The 24,182-nt window shown below is 50.9% G+C and overlaps 1 protein-coding gene across 9 annotated transcripts in view; it reads right to left on the bottom strand.

The window, feature by feature from the left end:
• SLC39A11 (solute carrier family 39 member 11) overlaps window positions 1–24,182 on the bottom strand; it is a 398,153-nt gene that overhangs the window by 61,247 nt on the left and 312,724 nt on the right. For all 9 annotated transcript variants that reach the window (XM_047706311.1, XM_047706315.1, XM_047706316.1 and 6 more), the window contains one exon: window positions 826–895. In XM_047706311.1, coding sequence (XP_047562267.1) covers window positions 826–895 — 70 coding nt within the window. The remainder of the gene's footprint in view (window positions 1–825; window positions 896–24,182) is intronic.

Raw genomic sequence — 24,182 nt, 5'->3', positions numbered from 1 at the left:
TGGCAGGGGAGAAGAACTTACAAGGTGCGGTGACCCTCTATGGAAATGAGGAGTTGGGGACAGCCGTGAGTTTGGTTTGGTCGGCGGTGGGGCAAGGCGGGGCCAGACGGGGCAGGGGAAGCGTGCTGTGCAGAAGGGCAGACGGAGGCAATGCACTGAGTGCCGGGATCCTGAGAAACATTGAAGCGGACCTATCTGCAAGGCAGCTGGACCCGGAGATGAAGCTCCAGAGAACAATCTAGGCTGAAGACCGGCATGGGCATCACCAGCAAACAGATGGGAAATAAAGTCTCGGGAATGGAGGAGGTTCCCCGACTGGGGAAGAAAGTGGGGAGAAAGGGTGCCCCAGCGATGGCTCCTGGGCAACACAGACATCTGAGAAGAGGCCACGGGATGAGAAGCCCTCAGGAGAACCTGCGGAGGAACCGATGAGCATGGGGGAGCCCGGGGGGAACCAGTGCAGTGTCCGGAGAGAGAAAGGGGGTGGGCTTCGAAAGGAGGGAGCAGCAGAGAGCACCAGAGCTGGCTTTGTTTTTTGTGTGTGTGGGTTTTTTTTTTTTGTGTTTAGTCTTTATACACTTAAAGAATTTGGGGGATGCAGGTGATTATACGCACGTGGGTGTTTTCAAAGTGGTTACCCGTCAGATAGCTCCTCTGACACATGGCGTGTACCTGCTTCTTTGACGGAGCTCCTCTCTCAGGTAAGCCTACCTGACCTCGCCCCCACTTCCATCAGTGGGGCTCGGGGTGCCCATCCAGGTAACATGCACTTCAGAGCACCCCGGGGTGCTGCGCCGTGCCCTCGGGCAGTGGGTGCTGGCTCACCTGGCACTCTCGAAGGTGGCAGATGCTGTCTTCCCTATGGCCCCAAATCCAACGCCGACAGCGAGACCCTCTGAAACAGACATTAAAAAAAACCACAAAAAACAATGAGGGGTTAGAAGCAACTTTCGAATGAGGCTCGTCACCCTCACCGTGTCAGGTGCGACCGCTTGAGGCTGTCCTAACAGAAAATCCGCACAACCGGAGTTTCCACTGGGGTCTGGCCAGCGACGGTCTGCGGGGCAAGTCTAGCCCGCTGCCTATTTCTGCTCTTAGCCAGCTAAGAACAATGTTCACATTTTTAAATAATTGGAAAAAAAATCAAGGAAAGAATAGTATTTCAGGACACATGAAAATTACATAATTTTAGTGCTCACAAATAAAGCTTCGTTGGCATACCGCCATGCCTGTCGGTGGACAAGTTGTCTATGGCTGGTTTTGCACGTCATCAGCAGAGATGAGTAGCTGTGACAGAGACCATATGGCCCAAAGACCTAAAATATTTACTGTCTGGCCCTTTACAGAAAGAGCTTGATTACTGACTCCTGAGCTAAACACAGGATAATAAAATAAAATAAAAAACACTTTTTATTTTCTCAAGAAACACGATATCCAAGGCTGATGGGGTAGCCCAGTGATGTCTTCCCAGATGTCTGAGGAGCCATCTTGAAATGGTAGACTATCCTAGTCTATCTCCTCTGAGACGGTGTGGCTATTGTCTAGCTTAAGCTTGGGGAGGGACAAGATGATTCCCGAACCCTTTCCAGAAGGACTAGCGAGCCTGCCAAGCTTACCAACACCCTGACTCTGATCACATGTGGAGGACAATGCTGGTCTATAAGAACCTGATGCAGAGGGAAACGTTATGGAAAAATGGAACTGGCCTGGGATAAGAGGGGTAGTCCCATGAGGTTAAAACACTTTCTGATATCTGTGGGAGAGTTTAGAGGCCTGTCTGAATCAAGGCCAGAAAGGGGACTGCCAATATTGGTCAGAGTCAAGATGGGATGCCTGGGTGGCTCGGTTGGTTAAGCAGCTGCCTTCGGCTCAGGTCATGATCCCAGCGTCCTGGGATCAAGTCCCGCATCGGGCTCCTTGCTCGGCAGGGAGCCTGCTTCTCCCTCTGCCTCTGCCTGCCATTCTGTCTGCCTGCGCTCGCTCTCTCTCCCTCTCTCTCTGACAAATAAATTAAAAAAAAAAAAAGAAAAAGAAAGAAAAAAAGAAAGAAGGGGTTTGGGGGCCAGGAGGAACTTCTGTGTTGTAAAGAGGGAAGAGGGGGAATCTACCAAGTGAGAAGGGCTTGTCTTCTTTTGGGATTCACTGCCTCTTTGAAATGCCTTTTTGTCCTTTGTGTCCTGTTTCGTTTCGTTGGGGCACACTGGGCTTGTGATGGTGACTCTAGGAGGCACGTGGAGACTAAAGGACTCCTCAGACTGGTCCCGTGTTAAGGCCTAAGAGCTTGCCTATAACCCAGTCTGGGTCACCAAGAAAACTGCAGTGGGGTATGGCGTTCAAAGACCCTGCTAACGCAGAAAGCGCTCTTTGTTTGCCTCATTTTCCCTTCTGTGCTGCTTCAGTCTCCTGGGTGGGGGCGGGGCTCACTGGAGGCTATAGCCACTGGAGGCTGCTCACTGAGAATTTGGGATTCTGATACTCCGTATTTCTATGCTTCCCATATTTCTCATAATGACCAATGACGACATACAGAATCCTAGGACTTTAGAGGGGAGGAAACCCCACGGATCATGTGGCATGACTCTTGGGCCGCCGTCAGACTCAGACTTTAGGGGTTTGGGGGAGTGTGTTTCTGAAACCAGACAGCACCCTCCCAGCATGCATGGCACGCAGCATAGCCAACCGCTGACAAGCCCCCAAGACAGCGCCTCTAATGAGCTCTGGAGCTGAGACGGCCAGCCAAGCCAACACTGCCAGACGTTTCAAAATTGAGCTTTTAAAAATGGATTTATGTTTGTTTGATTTTTAAGGCTCCTAATGTAAATTCTTCACAAAGGCCGAAGCTCCATTTAGCATGTCTTTCCCCTAAGATGAATCTGATTCTATATTAAGCTTTGGATTCAAGACCGTAGTGTCACTGTGGTCTTTCTTTTGAGAAATGGGGGGCCGGTGGCCACTTGCGGGCCAGATGCTGGGCTAGACGCATGAAGGAAAGGTGGGAATCATCCCCTCTGCTTCCCCAGTGGAGAGGAAAGGTGAGGGGGAGCTGGTCTGAGAGCCCAGGCGGGCTCGGATTCTGAGGTCCAAGCTCTGCCTTCTCCCTGGTTGTGCGTTCTTTTCCATCTCTTTCAGAAATGTCCTCTGAGGGTGCAGAGGAAACCACAACTCCAGGGAGGCCCTTGGATGCACGTTCACCATCTCCAGATTTGCCTGATGTACCCGACAAGCTTCCAAAAGGAGTGTCCTAGGTGAGGGGCTGGGTAGTGGGGAGAGCTGGATTTCAGGCTGGGCTGGGAGGGCTCTGTCTGGGGGTTCCCCTTTCTAGCAGGATGGAGGAAGCCCTTTTTTATGCATCTTCTGAGTCTCAGAAAGCTGGAGGACATCGAGTTGCCTCCATCTGGCCAGTCTCCTACCATTAGCAAGCCCACTGTTTACAGACCTGCTGTTCTCAACTTTGTTTCGTGCCAACACAGCCGAGACCTCAACCCACTCTCAGAGGTAACTGTGGGTCTCCCAGGCAGAGAGCCTCACCGGGGACCCCTGCTCCCCTACCCCCGCCAGGTGTCAAAATCTAGGGAGGGCCTAAGGGGTGTTTTACGACACCAGAGGGGCACATCCCTCCCTTCCTTTGAAAAAAATTTCCTTTTCTAAACTATAAACAACAGTTGGTCTACTCTTTTGTTAAAGATGTTGCTCTAATTAGTCATTTTAAGTAAATGATGGTGCAGATCAGAGGCACAGGACCTATATTAATTAGCAAACTAAGGCCTTCCTGTTATTTGGAGAAAGTCCCAGCACTCTGACTTACATAAATGCCCTCAGTAGCTCTGGGAGGTTGGGCAGAGGAGTACCCAGTTAAGGCAGGAGAAAACGCAGCCGCTCCCAGGGACACGAGCCTCGAGAAGCAGAGCCAACCCTTGAATCTCGGGCCCCCACTCTCCCCCGCCCCCACCCTGCAGACCTGTGCTTGCAGCTTTCTCCTAGGTGTGGGTGGCAGGAGCTGGCATCTGAATCCGTGCCCCAAAGAGGTTTGGAGCAAAATGAGCCCATCCCTCCTCTTGGCTCTGCCCTGGGCTGGGAGGGAGGGGGGGACAAATTCCCCCAGCCCCCAAAGCGCAAGCTGCCGTGGGAGGGGAGGGGGCCAAAGCCCTTCTCCCCCCGACCCCACCCCCAACCCCCACCAGGGGAAGGAGAGGCAATGGGGAAAGGGAACACAGTAGCTGCCCTGTCTGAAGGTAGGATAACACCCGGGAGAGAAACGAACGAAACACCAAGACAAATTACCCGCACAGAAAGAACATAAATAAGAGAATTAAGGCAGATACTTAAGATCCACAGATGGTAGAAAGAACCCGCTGGGTGGAAAAGGAGCAGAGGAAAAAAGCGCGGACTGGAGCTCACACCCCAGGTGTTCCCCAAAAGTGCAAATTAGGAAGGTAATTAAGACAAGAAACCAAAGTGACTGGAATGTTATCAGGAAGCCATTGGCTCTCCTCACACCTCCTGCTATTAACTCCATGCAAAGAGAGAAGATAAACGCCAGCCCTGTAGTGGGGGTCTGGATGCAGAGCCCCCAGGACCAGCGGGGAACAGGCTCTGGGGCCCGGCCTGCCCACTCCTCTCTTCTGCGGGAAGGAGGGGTGTGTGGAAGGGCCTGTGGTGGGTGGGCAGGGAGGGTGTAGGGGACGGAGGCGGGGTGTGGGTGTCCATCTCTCCAGCTGCCCGCCCTTCCGAATCTCCATCCCTCCTTGTCACCCACTGGGGAAGAGAACAAAGAAGTTACGGCTCAGGTCCTGGTAGACTGTTCAAGGTTCCTAGAAAAATGAAAGAACGATGATGTGCTCAGAGCGGCTTTCTCACTGTTGACCTTATGTCATAGGAGGCTGGCCTGGGTGTCGCCCAATGCCGAGTGCCATCCCTGGCCTCTGGCCACTAGATGCTGGCAACACCCACGAGTGGTGCTAATCAAAATGTCTCCAGGCACTGCTACATGTCCCCTGGGGAAAAACCGTACCCTGTTGAGAACTACCAGACTCCCACCAAGAGGTACTCTTCATCAGTTTTAAACTATTCTAGAACATTCTAAGAGTTTAAGTAGGTGGTAGGAAAGCGAACAGTTAAAAATGAGTGTCTTGGTCCATTGGGGCTGCCGTCACGAAATGCCGTAAGCGGGATGGCAGATAAGTCACACGGATCCGTTTCTCACGTTTCTGGAGGCTGGGAAGCCCGAGACCAGGATGCTGGCAGACGGACCTCCGGTGAGAGCCTGCTTCCTGGTTCAGCGACATGTCCCCACGTGGTCAAAGGGACAGGGACCCTTCAGGAATCTCTGCAGTAAGACACTGATCCCTGAGCTCCACTCTTGTGACCTAAGCATCTCCTGATACCATCACATCGGGGTGCAGAATTTCCATGTATGAATTTGGGGAGGACACAAACATTCAGACCACACAGCAACTAATATTTTCTTTTTCCATCAAGGGCTAACCATTTCTTCACTTTCAAAGTCATGGCTGGTGTCGGGGGTGGGACGGTGGGGGAGCTCACAGGTCTTCTGCAGGAGACCTTGTCAGCCTCCGAAACGGTGACATCTGTGACATTTCAGTGCTGTCTGACGGTCACGGCTATCAGGTCTCGCGGGGGGATGGGAGGGAACGCCAGGACAGGAGTGCAGAGAAATGCGGTATCTGGTTCAGCAGGGCTGCTGTGGGGACACGCTTCCTCTCCCTGCCTGGTTACACTCCTCCACACGTGCGCACAGCTGTCATGTGGTCTCAGCAAGAGAGATGCTTCTGAAATACAATCTGGCTGTCCAGGGGCACTCAGGGCAGGGCTGAAGACAGCGGGGGTCTCACATCCCTGCTCTGGGCTCTGCGACTGTCTCCCCGCAGCTCCTGATCACAGGCCTCTTCGGTGGCTTTCGTGCTGGGGGCTATTACCAGGCTCGCCGCAAGCTGAAACCTTGTCTGTTCACGTCTGCGCTGCTGGGAAGCCTCAGTTCTCCCTCTGGCATCCATGCTGTTCCTTCCTTGCATCTCGGGATGGTCCTGCGGGGGCCACGGGATCTCCGGGGTACGTGCCACTCAGTGCTCTGGCGGGGTCTCTGGCAGATGCGCTCATGCTACCAGTTCTAGACGGCACAGGCAAAAGCCGTCAGAGAAGGTCAGCACAGAGGCCAGCAGGAAATGAGGGGGAGGTTAGGACTTTTTCTCCTTTACTTACAAAGTATGAAAAGTAAGACAGCAGCTCACATCCTGGAGGGCTCAATATTATCAAACAAGGCCACAGGGGCACCTGGAGGGCTCAGTCCGTGGAATAGGTGACTCTTATGCGCAGGGTTGTGAGTTCGAGCCCCACGTCAGGTATACGGATTACTTAGAAATAAAATCTTAAAAAACCAACCAACCAACAAACAACATACCCACCACCACCAATCCCAAAGGCGGAGAAATGATATGAAATAGAATGGCTTCCTTGTTCTCATCTCCACTGAGGACAGAACGAGAGGAGATGACTCTCCAGTTGCTCCCAGAGGCAGGGAGAAATTACCTTGAGGAAGGAGAGTTTTGAAATGTCTGACTACAGGGACATTGAGACTATCATTCCCTAGGAGAAGAGGGGTGACTGCAGCGGCTGAGCGGCTCCCCAGGCTGGAATGACTGTGGATGCCGAGAGCAGGCTGGGCTGAAAGGAATAGGGAGGTTGGCATTGTCAAGGTGACCCTTCTGGCCAGATGACACGCAACTTTAAATATGGGCTCAGTCCTGGGAGCGAGGTCGAGCAGCCACATACCGCATTCCCGGGTCCTCGTGGGCTACTTACTGAAAAACAGAGAGGGGCGCCTGGGTGGCACAGTTGGTTAAGGGTCTGACTCTTGGTTTCAGCTCAGGTTGTGATCTCAGGGTGCTGGGATCGAGCCCTGCCTCAGGCTCCACGTTAAGCAGGGAGTCTGCTGGACGATTCTCCCTCTCCCTCTGCCCCTCCCCTGCTTACGTGCTCACGCACTCTCTCTCAAAAGTAAGTAAATTTTTAAAAAAAAAGATAGAGACATAACCATCTGGAACATCCGTGGTTGGAGGGGACCATGTGGGCAATGGGGGCCGTGAGGAAGGGGGTGTGCCCACTCCCAGTGGCAGCGCGAGCCTCCAGGGCTGCTGGGCAAGCTCAGTGCTGATTGCTCCCTGATCCTGCCCATCTGGGCACCACTGCTGGGCCGGGAGAGGGGCAGTGTCCATCACACTCCAGGGGGGTTTCCTGGCCATAAGGGCTTGCTTTTGGCTGTCAGGAGGGTTGATCCATCTGGCCTAGACACACCTGCTGTCTGTATTTCTACTCTGAACCCTCAGCTTGGCTGAGCCTTCTGGGGAGACTGGCCCACAATACGTTGATTCCCCACTTGGCCCGTCCTTGGCCGCACACAGAGTTCCAGCAGAAAGGGAAACCAGGAAGGTGGGATTTCTGATTGTGTTACATGTTCACGTAACAAGATGTTGGTACAACCAGCCAGGTACTGCCACAGAATCCCCGTGGAGCCTGGCAACCGCCCTGAGAAGGAGAAAAACGATCTACTTAGGGTCGTTTTTCTGAAAAAGTAGTTCGACACACTTTCTAATACGGATGACTAGCCCTGCTACTCGTATTGGGTAAAGTCAAGTGCTGGGAAAGACGAGAAACACATGTGTTCCAGAAGAGTCCAATTTAACTCACATTCCTATAGATGTCAGTAGTCATAACTTAAGAGTTTACTAAGAGATCTTGATAACTGAAGAACTCCAACATAGATCACCCTCTAATTATAATAAGCACCCTGTAATTAATGTTTGCAAGTGTGCTTTTGGCATATTCTACTGTCTCCAGTGAAAGACTCAAAGAAACTGCTTTCCTGAGACCCTGCCCCCTCCTACCCCAGCAGACGACAGTGAAGGAGGCATCTTCTCATTGGTAGGAATGAGGACAGATGATACAGCCACATCTTTAAACAGCAAGTGAAGGCACTTTGTTTAATACCCATGTCCAAGAGTCAATTTCAATTTGCTTCAGTTTTCAGCAGCCAGAGAAAGATCAGATCCCCATGTTCCCGTGGAGGAAAAGGGAGGGAATGTCTCTGCTGGTACAGATAATGCTAAGCTATTCCAAGCCACAAGCCCTGCTTCATGCCCAGACTCAGGCCTCTAGCCAGGTCCCCTCACACTGCACCCCTGCGGCCACAGTGGGCAATGCCCTCCAGCTAGAGGATTAACCTGCAGGCCCAGGGCCAGACCAGGTGTGCGGCAGAGGGTCAGACCAGGTGCGGTAGAGAGGCCAGGCCAGGTGCTATAGAGGGGCCAGGCCAGGTGCGGTAGTGGGGCCAGGCCAGGTCGGCGGTGGGGTCAGACCAGGTGTGCTAGAGGGGCCAGGCCGGTGCAGTAGAGAGGCCAGAGAGCACGGTGGTCTCTGCTTTCTGAGCCTCTGCCCAATCACCTGGTCTCTAAGCTTCCTCTCCCCACCTCCAAAAGTTCTGGCATGCAGGGAAGCATCTGGTTGCTCAGATCTGACAAATTCACACTAGTTAAGTGGATAAGGTTCTGTTCTGTAATTTACCAACAACTCCTTGTGGGGCTTCGGGAAGCACCGAGAACCTAAGAAGCTCCACAACCGTGACGAGGCAGGACAGACACCAGGCAGCCCAGGCATGGCCGGCGTCGAATGATTTCCCAGCACAAGTACGCCCACGATGGGTGGGCTCATCTGAAGCCAGGGGCGCAGTTCCACTACGTGCTGCCCGACCCCAGGCACCGAGGAGGCCCCCAGCATCACGCCGGAGTCTGAAGGCTCCCTCTCCCCAACTCCCAGTCGGGGAAAACGATGCTGAGGTGGGACAGAGCTCCAGGACAGAGGCGGGAAGCATGGACACAGCCATCCCAGGGCACCATCCCTGTCTCGGAGTTCCACAAACTGCTGGAAGGAAGTCACAGCAGGAACGGAGCCCGAGAACCGCCCCCCGGAAGCGTGTGCCGCGGCGGACAGCATCACACACAGACACACAGCCAACAGCCCAGCGTCTCACGGGCTTCTCCCAACAAAGACTGGGGACTCCTGGGATCAGGCGAAGCCAGGGGATCAGCACGCCACGGTCGCTGCTCCTGATTCCGTGGGAATGACCCTGCCCAGAGGACCTCGCGGCCCTAGGGAGGCAGGAGGTAGCTGACCCCCACTGGCCCCCGAAAGAAGGGTCCCATCGCCGGAGGGCGGAGCTGCCTTGCCACAGGGACAGGCAGCTTGGGGCCCGCCTGCCTGCAGGGGTGGGTGCACCCGTAGGCCATGGGTGGGGTATGGCAAGCTCTTGGACATGCTTGAATGTGGGACCCTCGGAGGTAGGAGGTGGGGCTGACTCCTGGTTTTGTAACTCACGTGGACCGAGGCCGAAAGAAATGGGGGAGGGGAGAACCGTTTCAACCCCCCTGAAGGACTTACGAGTGAAATTAGGGTCTGGCAGCTCTTTTGGGATGATGGATGACCTAAGGCACGGGTTCATGTATCAGTCCCCGTACCGGACTCCCACCCGAGTATTTCTAACAGCCAGGCAGGGGGTGACGTCTCAGACCACACAGCTGTGTTCTGCTCCGCCGACGGCAGGGAGTATAAAATGCCTGTATGAAGGCAGGGGCCGTATTTCTTTTTTTTTTTTTTTTTTTTTTAAAGATTTTATTTGTTTGACAGAGAGAGATCACAAGTAGACCGAGAGGCAGGCAGAGAGAGAGAGAGAGAGAGAGAGAGGGGGAAGCAGGCTCCCTGCTGAGCAGAGAGCCCGATGCGGGACTCGATCCCAGGATCCCGAGATCATGACCTGAGCTGAAGGCAGCGGCTTAACCCACTGAGCCAAGGGGCCGTATTTCTTAAGGGGAGCAGCAGCATTCCACAAGAATGTAAACAGAGGAGGAAACTAACCGCCTGCCTTCTCCACCCAGCTCTGCCATCGCCATGTGCCCAGGGGCGACTCGTGGGCTCTGCAGTGTGGGCGGTCACGGCCATTACGTGTGAACCCACCCTCTGGCCAGGGAGACGGTGTAGCGGGCATGGGAAGGGAGGCAGCAACAGATAAGGCAAACTGGATCCTGGAAGTGTCGGTGTCTGTCTTTCACTTAGCCCTGAAGCTGGAGCCTGGCTGCCCGTCCGTCCCTCCCATGGGTATGCGAGTTACGTCGATGTCCTTTCAATACCCCACTATCTTCCTAAAGCCGTTTGGGTTCTCACTCTGCAACTTGTAGCCAACAGACTCAATAATTCAGCCAAAATCTGCCCTTGGTGCTCTATGTTGATTATCTAAATTGGTCTAATCTAACCCTAATTCAATTGCAAAATTGATATTGTTATTATTGTTGTTTTTTTCCAGAGAGGTGAACCGGGGTTCAGAGTGGTCAAGCAACACACCCAAAGTCACACAGCCCTTAAGAGGTTTAGCCTACACGTTCCTAGACTTTTTCATATCGCGCCCCACTGACTCCTCTGTTTAGTTGACCATCAGGCCTCCTCTCCTGCTTAGGACTCAAAGGACTAAGAATGGCATTAATGCCAGCAAGAGTACCCATTGGGGCACCATATTTAATTTGGTCTTTTCAAGAACCCCACGAGATGGGTACTGCCCTTAGCCCTTTTAGAGACATGGGGACTGGTATCTAAGGCTGCACGCGCTCTTCCTTGCCCATATCGCCTTCCATGACTCCCTCTATCGCTGCTTCCGCTGCGACTATCTCTGTATATTCGAATATCCTTTTCTTTTCCTAAGACTTTAGGCATATCAAAATGTTCTTTTTCTTTTTTAAGATTCTGTTTATTTGACAGACAGAGATCACAAGTAGGCAGAGAGAGAAAGAGAGGAGGAAGCAGGCTCCCCACTAAGCAGAGAGCCCGATGCGGAGTTCAATCTCAGGACCCTGGGATCATGACCCGAGCTGGAGGCAGAGGCTTTAACCCACGGAGCCACCCAGGCACCCCTCATTTTATATTCTTACTTTGAATCTAAGAAATGGTTATTTTAAGTTATGCTATGCACTTTGTAACCAAAGCAATACACCTACACGTGGAAGAAAACATCATGTTCAGCAAAGTCTAAAGAAATAAATCTCCCCTTGTCCGCTCCCTACCCCTAGTTCCACGCCTAAGGGGCAATGTACTTTTCTAAGTTCTAGCTTCTCCATCTCCAGTGGGTACCACTGTAACTTTACATAATTTTAATTATTAATACCTTTGTTTCTTTAATGTATCACTCTTGATTTAGTTGGCTGAGAGCACTGCTGCTTTCTACTCTGCTCAGCCTTGTAAAAGGTGAAGAATTCAGAGTCCTTTCTTCCCACCTCTGCTCTATGAAAGCTGTCCCGTTTGGTACTTGTTCTGCAGATACAGCTCATCTAAGGTACATTCCCAGGTCAGTTCAAAAAATGGCAATCCAGTAAAAACGGAGTTTACGATAGTGGGGTGCTAATGTATGTTCTTTACAAACCAGGTTGCTACTGGAAGAGAAGGAAAGATACTCCTAAGGCTTTAAACTCTTCCCATTTGAAGAAAATGGTCCCAGGAATCAAGGCCCAATGGATTCTTTCTTGATTCTTTCTGGTGTCCGTCTTATCTTCTCGATATTAACTGAATACCTTTCTTCCTCCCTTCCCCTTTCCCCCTCCCTCCCTCTCTTTCTTATATTGTTTCTTTTTTTTTTTTTAAGATTTTATTTATTTATTTGACAGACAGAGATCACAAGTAGGCAGAGAGGCAGGCAGAGAGAGAGGAGGAAGCAGGCTCCCCGCGGAGCAGAGAGCCCGACGCGGGGCTCCATCCCAGGACTCTGGGAGCGTGACCAGAGCCGAAGGCGCCCCTCTTGTTTCTTGCAGTAAATACACACGTCATCAAATTTACCACTTTAGCCGTGTTGAAGTGTATGTTAAGGTCATTCACACGCTTGCGCACTGGCCACCACCACCTTTCCAGAACTCTTTTTCTCCTGTGAAACTGAAACCAGTCCCCCATTGAGCACTAACTCCCATTTCCCCCTCTAGCCCAGCCTCCATCAACCACCACCCCACCTCCGTCTCTATGAATGTGACTCCTTTAGTGATCTCATATAAGAAGAATCACACAGGGACACCAGGCTGGCTCAGTCAGTGAAGCATCCGGTTTCGGCTCAGGTGAAGGGATCGAGCCCTGCTTTGGGCTCCACACTCAGGGGGAATCTGCTTGTCCCTCTCCCTCTGCCCCTCCCCCCCACGCTCACTTGCACTCTTGCTGTCTTAAATAAATAAAATATTTTAAAAAATAAGAGGAATCACACAGGCAACTTCTCCAGATGCCACGTGTTCCTTCTCCATTTTGTTATGGGGTGTCCTTGAGCCGGGGGATGTATGCTGATATACTTCGGAGTCTGCCACGTGTAAAAGTCAAATTTTGATTTTGTTTCATAACTTAATAGTTTGGCCTGATAGGAAATGCTAGGTCCCAAATGACCTCTCCTCAACATCTCAAAGGCATTGTTCCACTCACTTCCAGTATCCAGGGCTGCTGCTGGGAAGTCTGATGTTAATTTAATTCTCAGTTCCTTGCAGCTAAACTGATTTTTCTCTCCGGAAGCTCTTACATGTTTTTCATCTTTGTTTTGGAGTTTTTAAATCCCACCAAGATCTGTCTAAGGGGGAGGCTTTATTCATTCATCCGCAGGTTTAGGTGGGCCCTTTCAATCTGCAAGTTGTGCGTTCTCTTTAACTTAATAAATACTTCTTGGCATCTCTACTCATATTTTACATCTTGGACTTTGTGTCTGTGAACTAGAGAATTGTTTTCTACTTAACTTCCCCAATGACCAGCTTGGCCTTTCATCCAGAATGTTCTTTTTTTTTTTTTTTTTTAAAGATTTTATTTATTTATTTGACAGAAAGAGAGATCACAAGTAGACAGAGAGGCAGGCAGAGAGAGGGGAAGGGAAGCAGGCTCCCTGCTGAGCAGAGAGCCCGATGCGGGACTCGATCCCAGGACCCTGAGATCATGACCTGAGCCGAAGGCAGTGGCTTAACCCACTGAGCCACCCAGGCGCCCCAATCCAGAATGTTCTTACCAGTCTATCCATTTAACTTGAAAAACAAACAAACAACAACTTTATGGCAATCCCAAACAGGGATGCAGTGATGGTATGAGCAGGTGTGACTCACACCTACACAAGGATGCAGTGATGGTGTCAGCAGGTATGAGTCACACACAAGGGGTACAGTGATGGTGTGAACAGGTGTGACTCACACCCACAAGGGTCCGACAATGGTGTGAGCACATACGAGCTCACACCCACTGGAGTGCAGCAATGGTATGACTGACAGGGAGCCTGTGGAGATGTGAGTGTGTACACACACAAATTCACACACAGACATGAGCAGAAACAGCTGCAGGATGGCCTCAATGCATGAAAACAAAAATGTGGATCAGTCATCTGAATGCTAAGACGCTGGGCTCCGCCCTCACAAAGCCCACCCTGTGTCCACACAACACCCTGACGGTGGGGCGGGGCCAGACCCTCATCTAGACTCAGTGCTGGCGTCTCTGGCTAGGAAAACCAAGCTCCAGCCCACACGTAAATAACAGCTCTGAGGGAGAAAGAACTAAGGGGCAGCGGGAGGGTGGGAGGGGCCAGGAACTGATTTCAAGTAGCTGCTGAGGTCACACATGAGAAATGAGAAAGGCCAGGGAATCCATCTGAAAAGAATTTCAAGGAAATCTTTGCAAGTAAAGTGTTTATAACAGAGTTGGATGGAAACCAGATCACAAAGGGGTGAAGGACAAGGAATTTAGAGCGTGGACTCGAGACTTGTGCCCGAGAAGAAGGAAGCTTAGCCTGAATGGCTCAGGAGGAAGGGACAGTGTCTTTAAAACCAGCACCCACGGGGCGCCTTGGTGGCTCAGTGGGTTAAAGCCTCTACCTTCAGCTCAGGTCATGATCCCAGGTCATGATCGAGCCCCGCATCGGGCTCTCTGCTCAGCAGGAAGCCTGCTTCTCTTCCTCTCTCTCTGCCTGCCTCTCTGCCTACTTGTGATCTCTGTCTGTCAAATAAATACATAAAATCTTTAAAAAAAAACAAAAACAAAAAAACCCAGCACCCACAAGCAGGCGCGGCCCGCAAGCAGGGGAGAGGGGAGCTGGGAGAGCAGCCCTGGGTTTCCTGGGCACCCACACCAGGTCGGGGACAGCAGCTGCACAGGGCACCACCCAGCAGAGCCACAGCAGAGATGATCTCATAAATCAGAGTGAAACATTTGGCCCACTTAAGGTCCGGTGTAAATGTCAAAAACTAATAAAATATGTAACTCAGCTAGCAAGGTGCTCAAGGCCTGGGGCCTTCTTTTAATTAATGTCAGATCTGATCCAAGACATTCCCGCGACAGATTGGCGGGCACTGGGAGAACCCTCCCGGCCAGCGTCATCAGGAGGCCCCACACACAGGCTGCCCTTCTCAGTCACACGGATGGTCCTCTCTTGTGTCTGGCAGATGAAATCCTCGGATTTTTATGAGGGAGATCCAAAACAGATGTGGGCGCTCCCAGAGCATCAGGAAGCTGAGAGTTAGGTGACAGCAGACGGTGACCAAAGAAATTGTTAGTGATTTCCCACCAAAAGAATGAAAAAAAACCAGGTTATTAAAAATCTGGTTCACGAATCTCTAAAACAAACAGGAATGGCAAGCAAGAGGAACCGGCATGGATTCATGAACAATTCATGTCACACAAAGTAGAAAACTCTTTTGATGCAAATGTAACTGGCAGAGCAGGGGAAAGCAAGGGATATACATTTATCATGTGTCTGGATGCCATCATCGCTCCTGGTTCTCACGATATCATGAACCAGATAAAACAATGCATCCTGGGGCGGGTAACTGTGTTCACGACTGGCCAAATGACTATACTCAGTAGGTGTCAAGTTCACGAATTCATGCGGCCCTGCAGGGAGAGCTGAGCCACATGGCTCGGCTGTTGCTACTGTCTGTCCAGTGTGAATGTCAACAGCTTCGGTGGGGACACAGAAGGAAAAATTGGGAGAAAATGCAACACTGAGAACACTGTATGCTCCGCAGACCCACGACAGAGAAATCACAAAGGATGGACAATGAGGGAAGACAGTTAGCTCAGATATGGCATCTAAGAAAAGCAGGTGTAATATCCTGGACTTGGATATAAAGAACAGGCCAAGAGAAGATGGAGGTGGCCGGCCTCGGCTCTGTACAAGGAGGTGCCCCTGGTGATCAGAGCTATCTGTACAGACCCACATGCCCCAGGAATCAGGGCTTTCCATACCAGAAATGTGCTGGCAGAGGCAGAAAACAGAACCTCAGGGGCATCACGGTTGATATCGCTACGGGAAGTTCAGATATTTGACGTCTCCGCCAACCCTACATAACATGTCCCTGTATTACTGTGAAACTTTCCATGGCGGCTGAAGTAGGGGAAAGGCCACAGGCCCTTTCTCCGCAGGCTGCGCAGGATTCACAGCAGACTTCAGCTCGGTGGACAAGGGGATTCACGGGCTTAAAACACCAAATGCCTTTAGGGGGTGCGTGTCCCCTCCGGTCCTTGAAGGAGCCACCACTCCCTAACCACTTACGTCTGGCCCAGTCTCAGTCTCATTATTCACCGGCCTGACATCGACAGGCTTTTCCTTCTGGAATACTGCTTTGGATGGGCCTTTAAGGTTATGTCCAGTAGGGGACATATTTCCAAGTCAGCCCTGCACTGCCTAGATTCCTAGTCAGCAGTCTGGGTCACCTGTAATCCACCGGGAATGATGGTCTGGGATAGCATTTCCCGAAGAGAATTCTGGGGACTGCGAGGTCTGGTGCATGTTTACGAACAATTCATGGATGTGCCTATCAAATATATTTGACCCTAAACACACATCCACCCAAATATATATGGTGGATGTGTATATGGGGAGATATGCATGTGTACATGTATGTGTGTACATGTAGGAACATATGTGCAGAGGTATATGCGTACATGCATACTTCTCTGCATTTGCACACGCATGTATTTAGGTGTGCACATATATATGCACATAAATGTGTGGGTATGGAAGCAGAAGTCTAACCAGGATGCACATTTTGTGACTCTCCCACAGAAGTAGAGTATGCAACTGTCCCAATGTCCTTGGCCATGGAATCCCTTTTTGCTTTTCTTCTTCGCAGATCCCAGGATATACAGATTTTGTGGAGCCTACTTAGCACACGCTGCTTAGAAAAACAATCTCCATTCTGCCAAGAGTGCAGTGAAGATGTCTGAGCCGGTTGCTCCCTCCTGTTTGTGAAGTTGGGCCCTGGGCTATAAGACAGACACGTGGCTGTGGTTCCCACGTGGGACACTGAGCAGCTCTGTGGCCATTCCCTGGCTCCATCTCTAAGCCCAGCCCCCTACAGCCCACATGCTATCTCTCAGAGGTGCTGAGTGTGAAAATGGGGCTGATTTGGCATAAGCTTTGCCCCCTGTGGGAAACAATTTTAAAAATGCCTTGAGAAGTCAGTGGGGTTGCTGGGATTGCTGCACGAGGCAGACTTTCATTTAGACTGAGATTGGGTATTCTTGATCGAGGAAGCCCGCAACACGGCCCCCACCCCACAGCCACGTCCGAACCAGCTCTGCAGGCAGTCAAACCAATGATCTCCCTCAGCGGCTGTCAACTCACGCCAGCCCCCGTGCCACAGGGTGGCTCCACGGCCCGCCCTCCCCCTCTCCACTGGCGAAACCCCCAGAGTATAATCCAGCAAAGGCACCTGCTCAACTTATTTGACAGTTTCTTCTGCTTGAATCTCCTTCTACGGCCATGACCACCCCTCTGTCATACAGCCTTGTGTCATCTGTTCCGCAGTCCTCACTCCTGACCTCATCTACAATGCAATGCAAACTGTAGTGTGCAGGCCCCGGGTATAGTCAACCAAATGACGTCAACTAAAACATACTGACCAAGCTCTACCCCAGGCCTCCCAACTTTTCTGCTGGAGCATGTCAGCTTCTACTTCTCACGTCCACACCCGCTCAATGGCATGGAACACCAGGCCAAACCTCACAAGTCATGGAAGGGGACAGTGATGTCTGTTGAACACTATTTTTAAGCCCCTTTATTTCACATTTTCAGACACAATCTTTCCAATGACCATGGGGATGAGATACATATGATCAATGTCTGCATTTTAAACAGCCGAAAGCAGAGAGCAAGTAACTTGCTCCGGGTCTTACAAGACTCCCCACCCATGTCTGGGCAGCCCCAACCATCTGCTCTTCTCCATTTGTCTAACCTCCAAGTGTGGGTTTGGTTTAGAATTTGCAGCCATCGCCACGTGTCCCCAGGGACAAGGAGTTCTGTGTGTTGGCTGATGGCAAGGTCCTTACAAGCACAGAGACACACTCGGATCAACAGGCACTGAAGGGCGAGGACAAAGCAAGAGGAAGGCAGCTCCCCGCTATTTCCACAATGAGGAGAGGAGAGCACAGGGAATCCACTGTGAATCAAGGACGAGAGCTCCATTCTGGGGCCAATTGTGAGTGGGTGTGGACGGGAGATGTAGTGCCAGCCTCAGGAGAGTCTCAATATTCCACAGATAACGAGTTGGCAAAGCCCGGCCTTCTGGTAAGGACCCCAGGGTCTGTGGAGGAGCTGTTGCTGGGGTTCCCCCAAAGGAGTGGTGTGTGCTGCCATGACCTTGTTCCCTCGGACCCACCGTAGTCCTCCCACTATCCGTACACAAACACAACGCCTCTCTTCAGCGACAGACAGAAAACCAGAGCGCCCGTGTCCCACTGGTGATCACTCATGCTCACTACTGCTCGTTGTGGCTCCTGACTTCTGGGCCCAGCTAGACTGTCACTTGTCTGGGGTGAGGAAACGAGTCCTGACTCTGGCAGACGTGCTGCTGGCCTGTCTAGGGGTTCTCTCCATAGGCTGTGGCTTTCCAGGGGCTGCTGTGGGGTGGAAGTGGGGATAGTCAGACCAGAATCTCCAGAGAGAGAATTCTCTAAGACGCAATCCGCCCACAACCCCAGAGGCACAGCAAACTCTTCCTGGACAGGAGTCTAGGGATGTGCACTGCAAAAAGGCTTTCAATGGGATTTAGATTCTCCTGCATGAACCATGCACCTCCGTCTCCTCCCTCACCTCCAAAGGAAAACCAACATCCTAGATCCACGTTTTCCAAAATGTGTTCCATGGAACACCAGGAACAACTTAAAAAGATCCAGTAGTCAAATATTGGGTTGAATCCTATGAAATTACTGCTACTTAAGCACCATCTTTTTTTTTTTTTTTAAACTATAAACCAGCAATTTCATTTGGCCCGACCTAATGAGTTCTGAAAACTTGCATAATCTTCTCTTGAAGATTCAGAAACCATTTCAACATTTTAAAGGCTGTTTCATAGAGTAACCTGCATGGCTTTTTTTTCCAAACGTATTTGACAACGGAACCCTTTTATTAGGTGACAACCGCTACCTCTCCCAGAACCTCTGCTTTGTGGAACTCCTTTGGGAAAATATTGTCTGGGAGAATCAAAAATAATGAAGAGGTTTCTGAGCCTTTTGCAAAGCCGCCCTTGTCACTATCGCATCATTTTTATTTGAATAAAAGGGAATTCACTCAACCATGTCTTATGAGCTTGCTCTACACCAGAGCATTTGCTCAGGACCGGGGACACGCAGGAACAGGCATGTTCTGGTCAAGAACGGTGCTCTCAGGTGGAACGGCCAGCGTGGCTCGGAGTCAGTGAGGTCTGCGAGGAGTTGTGAGTTTTCAGCTGGGGTTTAAGGGGATTTTTCCAGGTCAGGAGGCTGATGGCCAGTGCCCTGTCCAGCGAGGCAGACCCAGCTCACCTGCTCGTGCCTCAGTGCACTACCAGAGACTCGAGGTCGCCAGGCAATGTGGCGACACACCGCTTGCTCCCCACACTGTCCCCGCCCAGCTTCCCTGGTAAAAGTCTATTCAATTTCATGTGGATTCAGCACCTGATCTCCTTCAGCTGTGGTGCTATTATGCCATACACTCCCAAGTTAGAGTCCAGCAGGGACTCCAGGGTCACTAGCCACAGACCCCTTTGTCCTCTTCTTGTCCTTCTCTGAGTGCGTGCAGGTATCTGGCTCAGGCAGTTCCATGGGGCAGAGGAGGGGCTGTCAGGATGCCGACCTTACGGGGAGGTGGGAGACCATGTAGGGTCTCGGAAACCGTGACACAGAAAGCAGAGTTTACAGGAGAGGTGCACTGCTCTGGCCCCTTTGGTTTTCAAACCCTGGACTTTCCTAGCCATGAAGTGTGGTGGAAACAAAGGCAAAGCTCTTCTGTACCTGCCCACGGCAAAGGGAAATTTCTGCAGCTTAGTACAATGTCCCTCACTTTCTCTTGGTTCATCCGTAACCATTATGGAAGGGGACGCTCCGGGTGGGAAGCATAGGAGTGGTTACAGGCACTTGCCAGCCCACTTGTGCCCTTTCAATGCCCCTCTGCCACCCTCCCCCCATCCCCCATGCAGCCCCAGGATCTATCTTGTGCTATGAGAAGAGCCTTCATGGCACCACCAGTGACGCAGCCCCTGGATGGCTGGGGCTGGACACTGTGAGCAGGGGACAGGGACGGACATAAGCTCAGGGGAGCAGAAGGGCCCGTTACCCAACTTCAGTGCTCCCAGCCCAAGAGTTTTGTCAGATCCGGCATCCTGGGGAGTTGTATTACATGTATACCATTTGTAGCCCAGAAAGAGGAAAGAAAAATGAGTAACGGGGGTGGGAGCCAAGGTTTGGGTACAAAGTTCTGCAGCTCTGCCACAAAGGGTCACGTCCAGTGAGGGTGGAATCAGGTCAGGCTGGCTGGGGTACCCGCCACTGGCATGCAGGGAACCTTGCCCAGGAGCTCCGGGCAGCTGCGCCAGCCAGAGCTGGGGAGATTTCCTTTCAAATAAAATCACAATAAAAAGCAATATTGCCCTGCAGCCACAAACTTTTAAAAGCAGGTCGACTACAAGCTGGATATTTTTTCATCTGGTAATGACATATTTGTCAGTTTTATCTTTATCTCCGCGTTCTAAGGTTCTCCCCAAGGAGAGATTTTCTCTCTCTTTTTTTTTTTCCTTCCCCTCCAACCTGCAAAGGACAGTGTGACTCAGAACTTGACCCAGTGCTGGCTGCAAGATAATGGAAAATTTTTCATCAGCCTCAAGAGCCCAGACACCCCTCTAGCTATCAGCCTGTCCGGGATCCTCCACGGCCGGCAGTTAGGGAGTAGCTGGGGATCACCACGCTGCTCAGAGCAACTCTTGGCAGAAGAGGCCACAAGGCCTGATGGCAGGAAGTGGGACGTACATTTAAGAATGAGGGTAAGGCCAAGTGGCCTCAGATCATTCACCAGCTGAGCACCCTTCAGTGCGTCCCTTTTTATGCAAGGGCCTCAGCACTAGACTGGGGGGTGGGGAGCGGCAGCATCTACCCTCCAAGGTTGGGTTTAGAATGCAGAGAGACAAAACGTGTACAAAAGGTTTCCAACTATGAAGCACTATGTGACACAGCCGTTACCGCCATCCCTTGCTCACGGCTCTAAAGATGGAAAGACAATTATTCCCGAAGGGACCTTAGGCCAAAGCCACGGTCTAATGGTAGCCTAGTCCTCACTGGATGGAAGAAAACTCAGGGATTCAGTCATTTTAAACATGTCTTCTGGGTGAAAGTCTTATTTTCCAGTCCCTGAAACTCTTGGCTTTCGTGGGTTCCCTTTTCTTCTAGAAAGAGGGGTAAAGAAACCACTTTATCATTCTTTATCTTCTTGTGGACCAAGGGCAGAAGAAGCCACTGTAGTCTGCATCCACCCTGAGAGGCACCTAGTAAGGCCACCCATGGATAGGGTGAAGCTGCTCTTCCATGACCCTCGCTGTGTGATGGTGAAGGTGGGCTGGTCAGGAAGTCAGCAAGGCCCATGGGTCACAGACTCATGGCCATGGTGGGCTCAGCCCATTGCCTCCAAGCTCTCAAGGATGGACTCGAGAGGGTCGTGTTTGTGCTGTGGAGGTACCTGGGTGCACAACTCTTGGCTTCAGCTCAGGTCCTGATCTCAGGGTCGTGAGATCAAACCCCGTGTTGGGCTCCGCGCTCAGCAGGGAGTCTGCTTGAGCCCCTCCCTGCCTCAAATAAATCTTAAAAAAAAAAAAAAAGAAAAAAGAAAGAAAAGTCACCATTTTAAAGCATACAGTTCAGTAGCCTTTAGTACATTCACAATGTTTTATGATCATCACCTCTGTCTGGTTCCAAAACATTTTCATTGCTCCCAAGCCCTAAGAGAACGAGTCACTCCCTGTTCCTCCCCTTCACCCCAGCCCTGACAACCACCAGCCCACTTTCTGGATCTGTGGATTAGCCTCTTCTAGACATTTCATAAATGCGATCATACAAGATGTGACCTTCTGTGTCTGGCTTCTTTCACGGAGATAAGGGTTTTGAAGCTTTGCCCATCTTGCAGCATGTGGAGGAGTTTCATTTCTTCTTACAGCTCAGCCATATCCCTCTATATGGAAAACCACATTTTGCTTATCCTCTCATCCACTGATGGACACTTGGCTTCCTTCCCACCTTTTGGTTACTGTGAATAGTGCTGCTATGAACACCCAGGTACAAATATTTCTTTGAACACCTGTTTTCAATCCTTTGGGGTATATTCTTAGGAGTGGAATTGCTGGGTCGATGGCACCTTTTGAAAACAGAAATCAACATCATTCTCCTCTGCTTTAAACCCTCCAGTGGTTTCCTCCTGCACTTAGGGGAAGTGAAAATGGTAATCCGCACATCTGGCCTTGTCCATCTTAACTCCATGTTCTGTTTTCTAGCTACCTGGACTTTGCAAGGAGTCTCGCTTCCTCCAACAGCCTTTGGGCCACTGCTTCCTCTGGCTGGGTCTCTCCCTCTCTCCACTTGTCCTTCAGGTTTCATTTTTCATGTAACTTCCTCAGAGAGGCCTTCCACACCTCCCCCAGCTAGCTTGGCACACCCCACATGTGGCCCCTGCAGCACCTTCTACCTGTCCCTTACCATGGTGTGAATTACATGTTGATTGCAAGGGTTTCTTTTGTTGATCGGCTCAGGAAGGATTTTTTCAGCATCTACACTGGGCTGGAGTTTGCTTTAAGTGCTTGAGAAATGTCAATTAATAAAATAGGCCCTGTCCATTAGGGGGTCTGCCTTATTTGTAGAGGAGGAAGAGAAGACCAGATTAACAAAGAGATAGAACATAAGGTCAGGTAATGATGAGTGTCTTAAACAATCCAGGGCTGGGAAAAGTATTTCACAGGGAGCTATTTTCAGTGGGATCACCCTGGAGACTTGTAGAAATAGTGGCTTAGATAAACATTCGTCCCCTCCAGGAGACCATGACCTCCGGGCAAGGGGTACCTGTGTGTGTTTCATGTGTCTTCATGCAAATCTCCAGCACCAAGGTGAAAGCCCAGCACATAATAGGTAAGTGGATAAATGAAATGACCCTGCCCTCAAGGAGCCCTAGCACTCTCTGTCCCCACAGCCACCTCTGGGCCCACAGGGTAACCTGGAGGAATCCCAGAGTCAGAGAGCAGTCTCCCAGCCCTGAGCCCAGGACCTTTCCTGCTCCTACCACCATACCCACCCTCCATTCTCTGTGCTTCTTCTTGCCTCGCTAATGCTGGCATATGGCACGGTCACTAGAACGGCTGGATCCCAGCCAGCCTCTGGGAGATGACCAGGTGTGAGCTAGCAGGGTTGCTGCTTCATTTCTAGACCAAACTTCTCACTGTCCCCTCTCTACCCTCAACCCTTCACCACCCGCCACCCTCCCTAAATGGCCCGGAGTTTATATGATTAGCTGCTGGCGCTGACTCAGAAAAGCACCTTAGTACCAGGCAGTGAGATCCCAGAGCCCATGACAGTCAACCGCCCTTTGGCCCGTACAGTGTGCCTCCTTCCAGAGTATCTCTTATCTAGGACAACAACAGAGGTTCACAACCTTTAAAAACCCATGAATTACATACACTGGAACAGTATGGAGACACCTGCTACAACATGGATGAGACTGAAGAGATTATACCAAGTGAAATAAGCCAGTCACAAAAGGACAGACGTGGTCAGATTCCAAGTATATGAGGCACCTGGAGTAACCACATTTCATAGAGATGGAAAATGGAACAGCAGTTGCTAGGGACAGGGCGGGAGGAGGGGATGGGGAGTTACTGTCTGATGGGTGCAGTTTTGGTTTGGGAAAATGGAAAAATGCTGGAGACGGACGGTGGTGATAGTTGCACCATAATGTGAATGTACTTAACGCTTTAGAGCTACAGACTGAAAATGGTTAGAGTGGCCAGTTTTACGTTCTATATATTTCATCACAATGGAGAAGGGTTCCCACCCTGACATGTGACTGAGTAAATCACTCAGCAAGTTCATTAGGGAGTGAGGATGCCAGTCTCCAAATACTTGGATTTCTAGGTAAGTCATCCTTCCGCTAAACTCCAGTGACCCTCAGAGCGCTTCAGGCAGTGGACAGGGAGGCAAAGCAGATGCGTCGTTCTGGCTCCTAGCCTCAGTCTCCTTATCGACCAAAAGGTTGTGGCCAACACAGTCAGTGTTCTCCTGGGATACCAACTCTCTTAAGGAGCAGTTAGTTCTAGCATTTTTTTCCTCTTTCCTTTTTCTTTCTTTCTTTCTTTTTTTTTTTTTTAAAGATGTATTGATTTTCGAGAGAAAGAGAGTGAGAGCATGATAGGGAGAGAGAATGTCAAGCAGACTCTGTTGAGTGTGGAGCCCGACACAGGGCTCAATCCCACAACTCAGAGATCATGACCTGAGCCTAAATCAGGAGTCAGGCACTTAATTGACTGAGCCACGCAGGTGCCCCACTAGCTGTCCTTCTATCAGAATTCAGCACTAGGGCTGCCGGACAGTGCCCTGCAACCAATCTGCGATAACCCCTTGTCTTGCCTCTGACCACCCCCAGCCCACCCCGGGGATGTGCTTGGTCTCTTGCTTCTTCCTGAGGAAGCCTCAGCAACATACTCAAAGCTCTGTCTACCAATCACAGCTGAGCAGTAGACACCAAAAAGGGGGAAAAAGAAAACCGGAGATAATCAGTTCTGTGTCTTTAAGAGGTTACAGCGTGTCCCACTGACCATCTGCAGCATGAAAATGCGTCCTTCAGA

The sequence above is a fragment of the Lutra lutra genome, chromosome 16 (assembly GCF_902655055.1).
Source record: "Lutra lutra chromosome 16, mLutLut1.2, whole genome shotgun sequence".
Lineage (NCBI taxonomy): Eukaryota > Metazoa > Chordata > Mammalia > Carnivora > Mustelidae > Lutra > Lutra lutra.
Note: the sequence above shows the minus strand (reverse complement) of the source record. Positions and strands in the feature narration are given on the sequence as shown.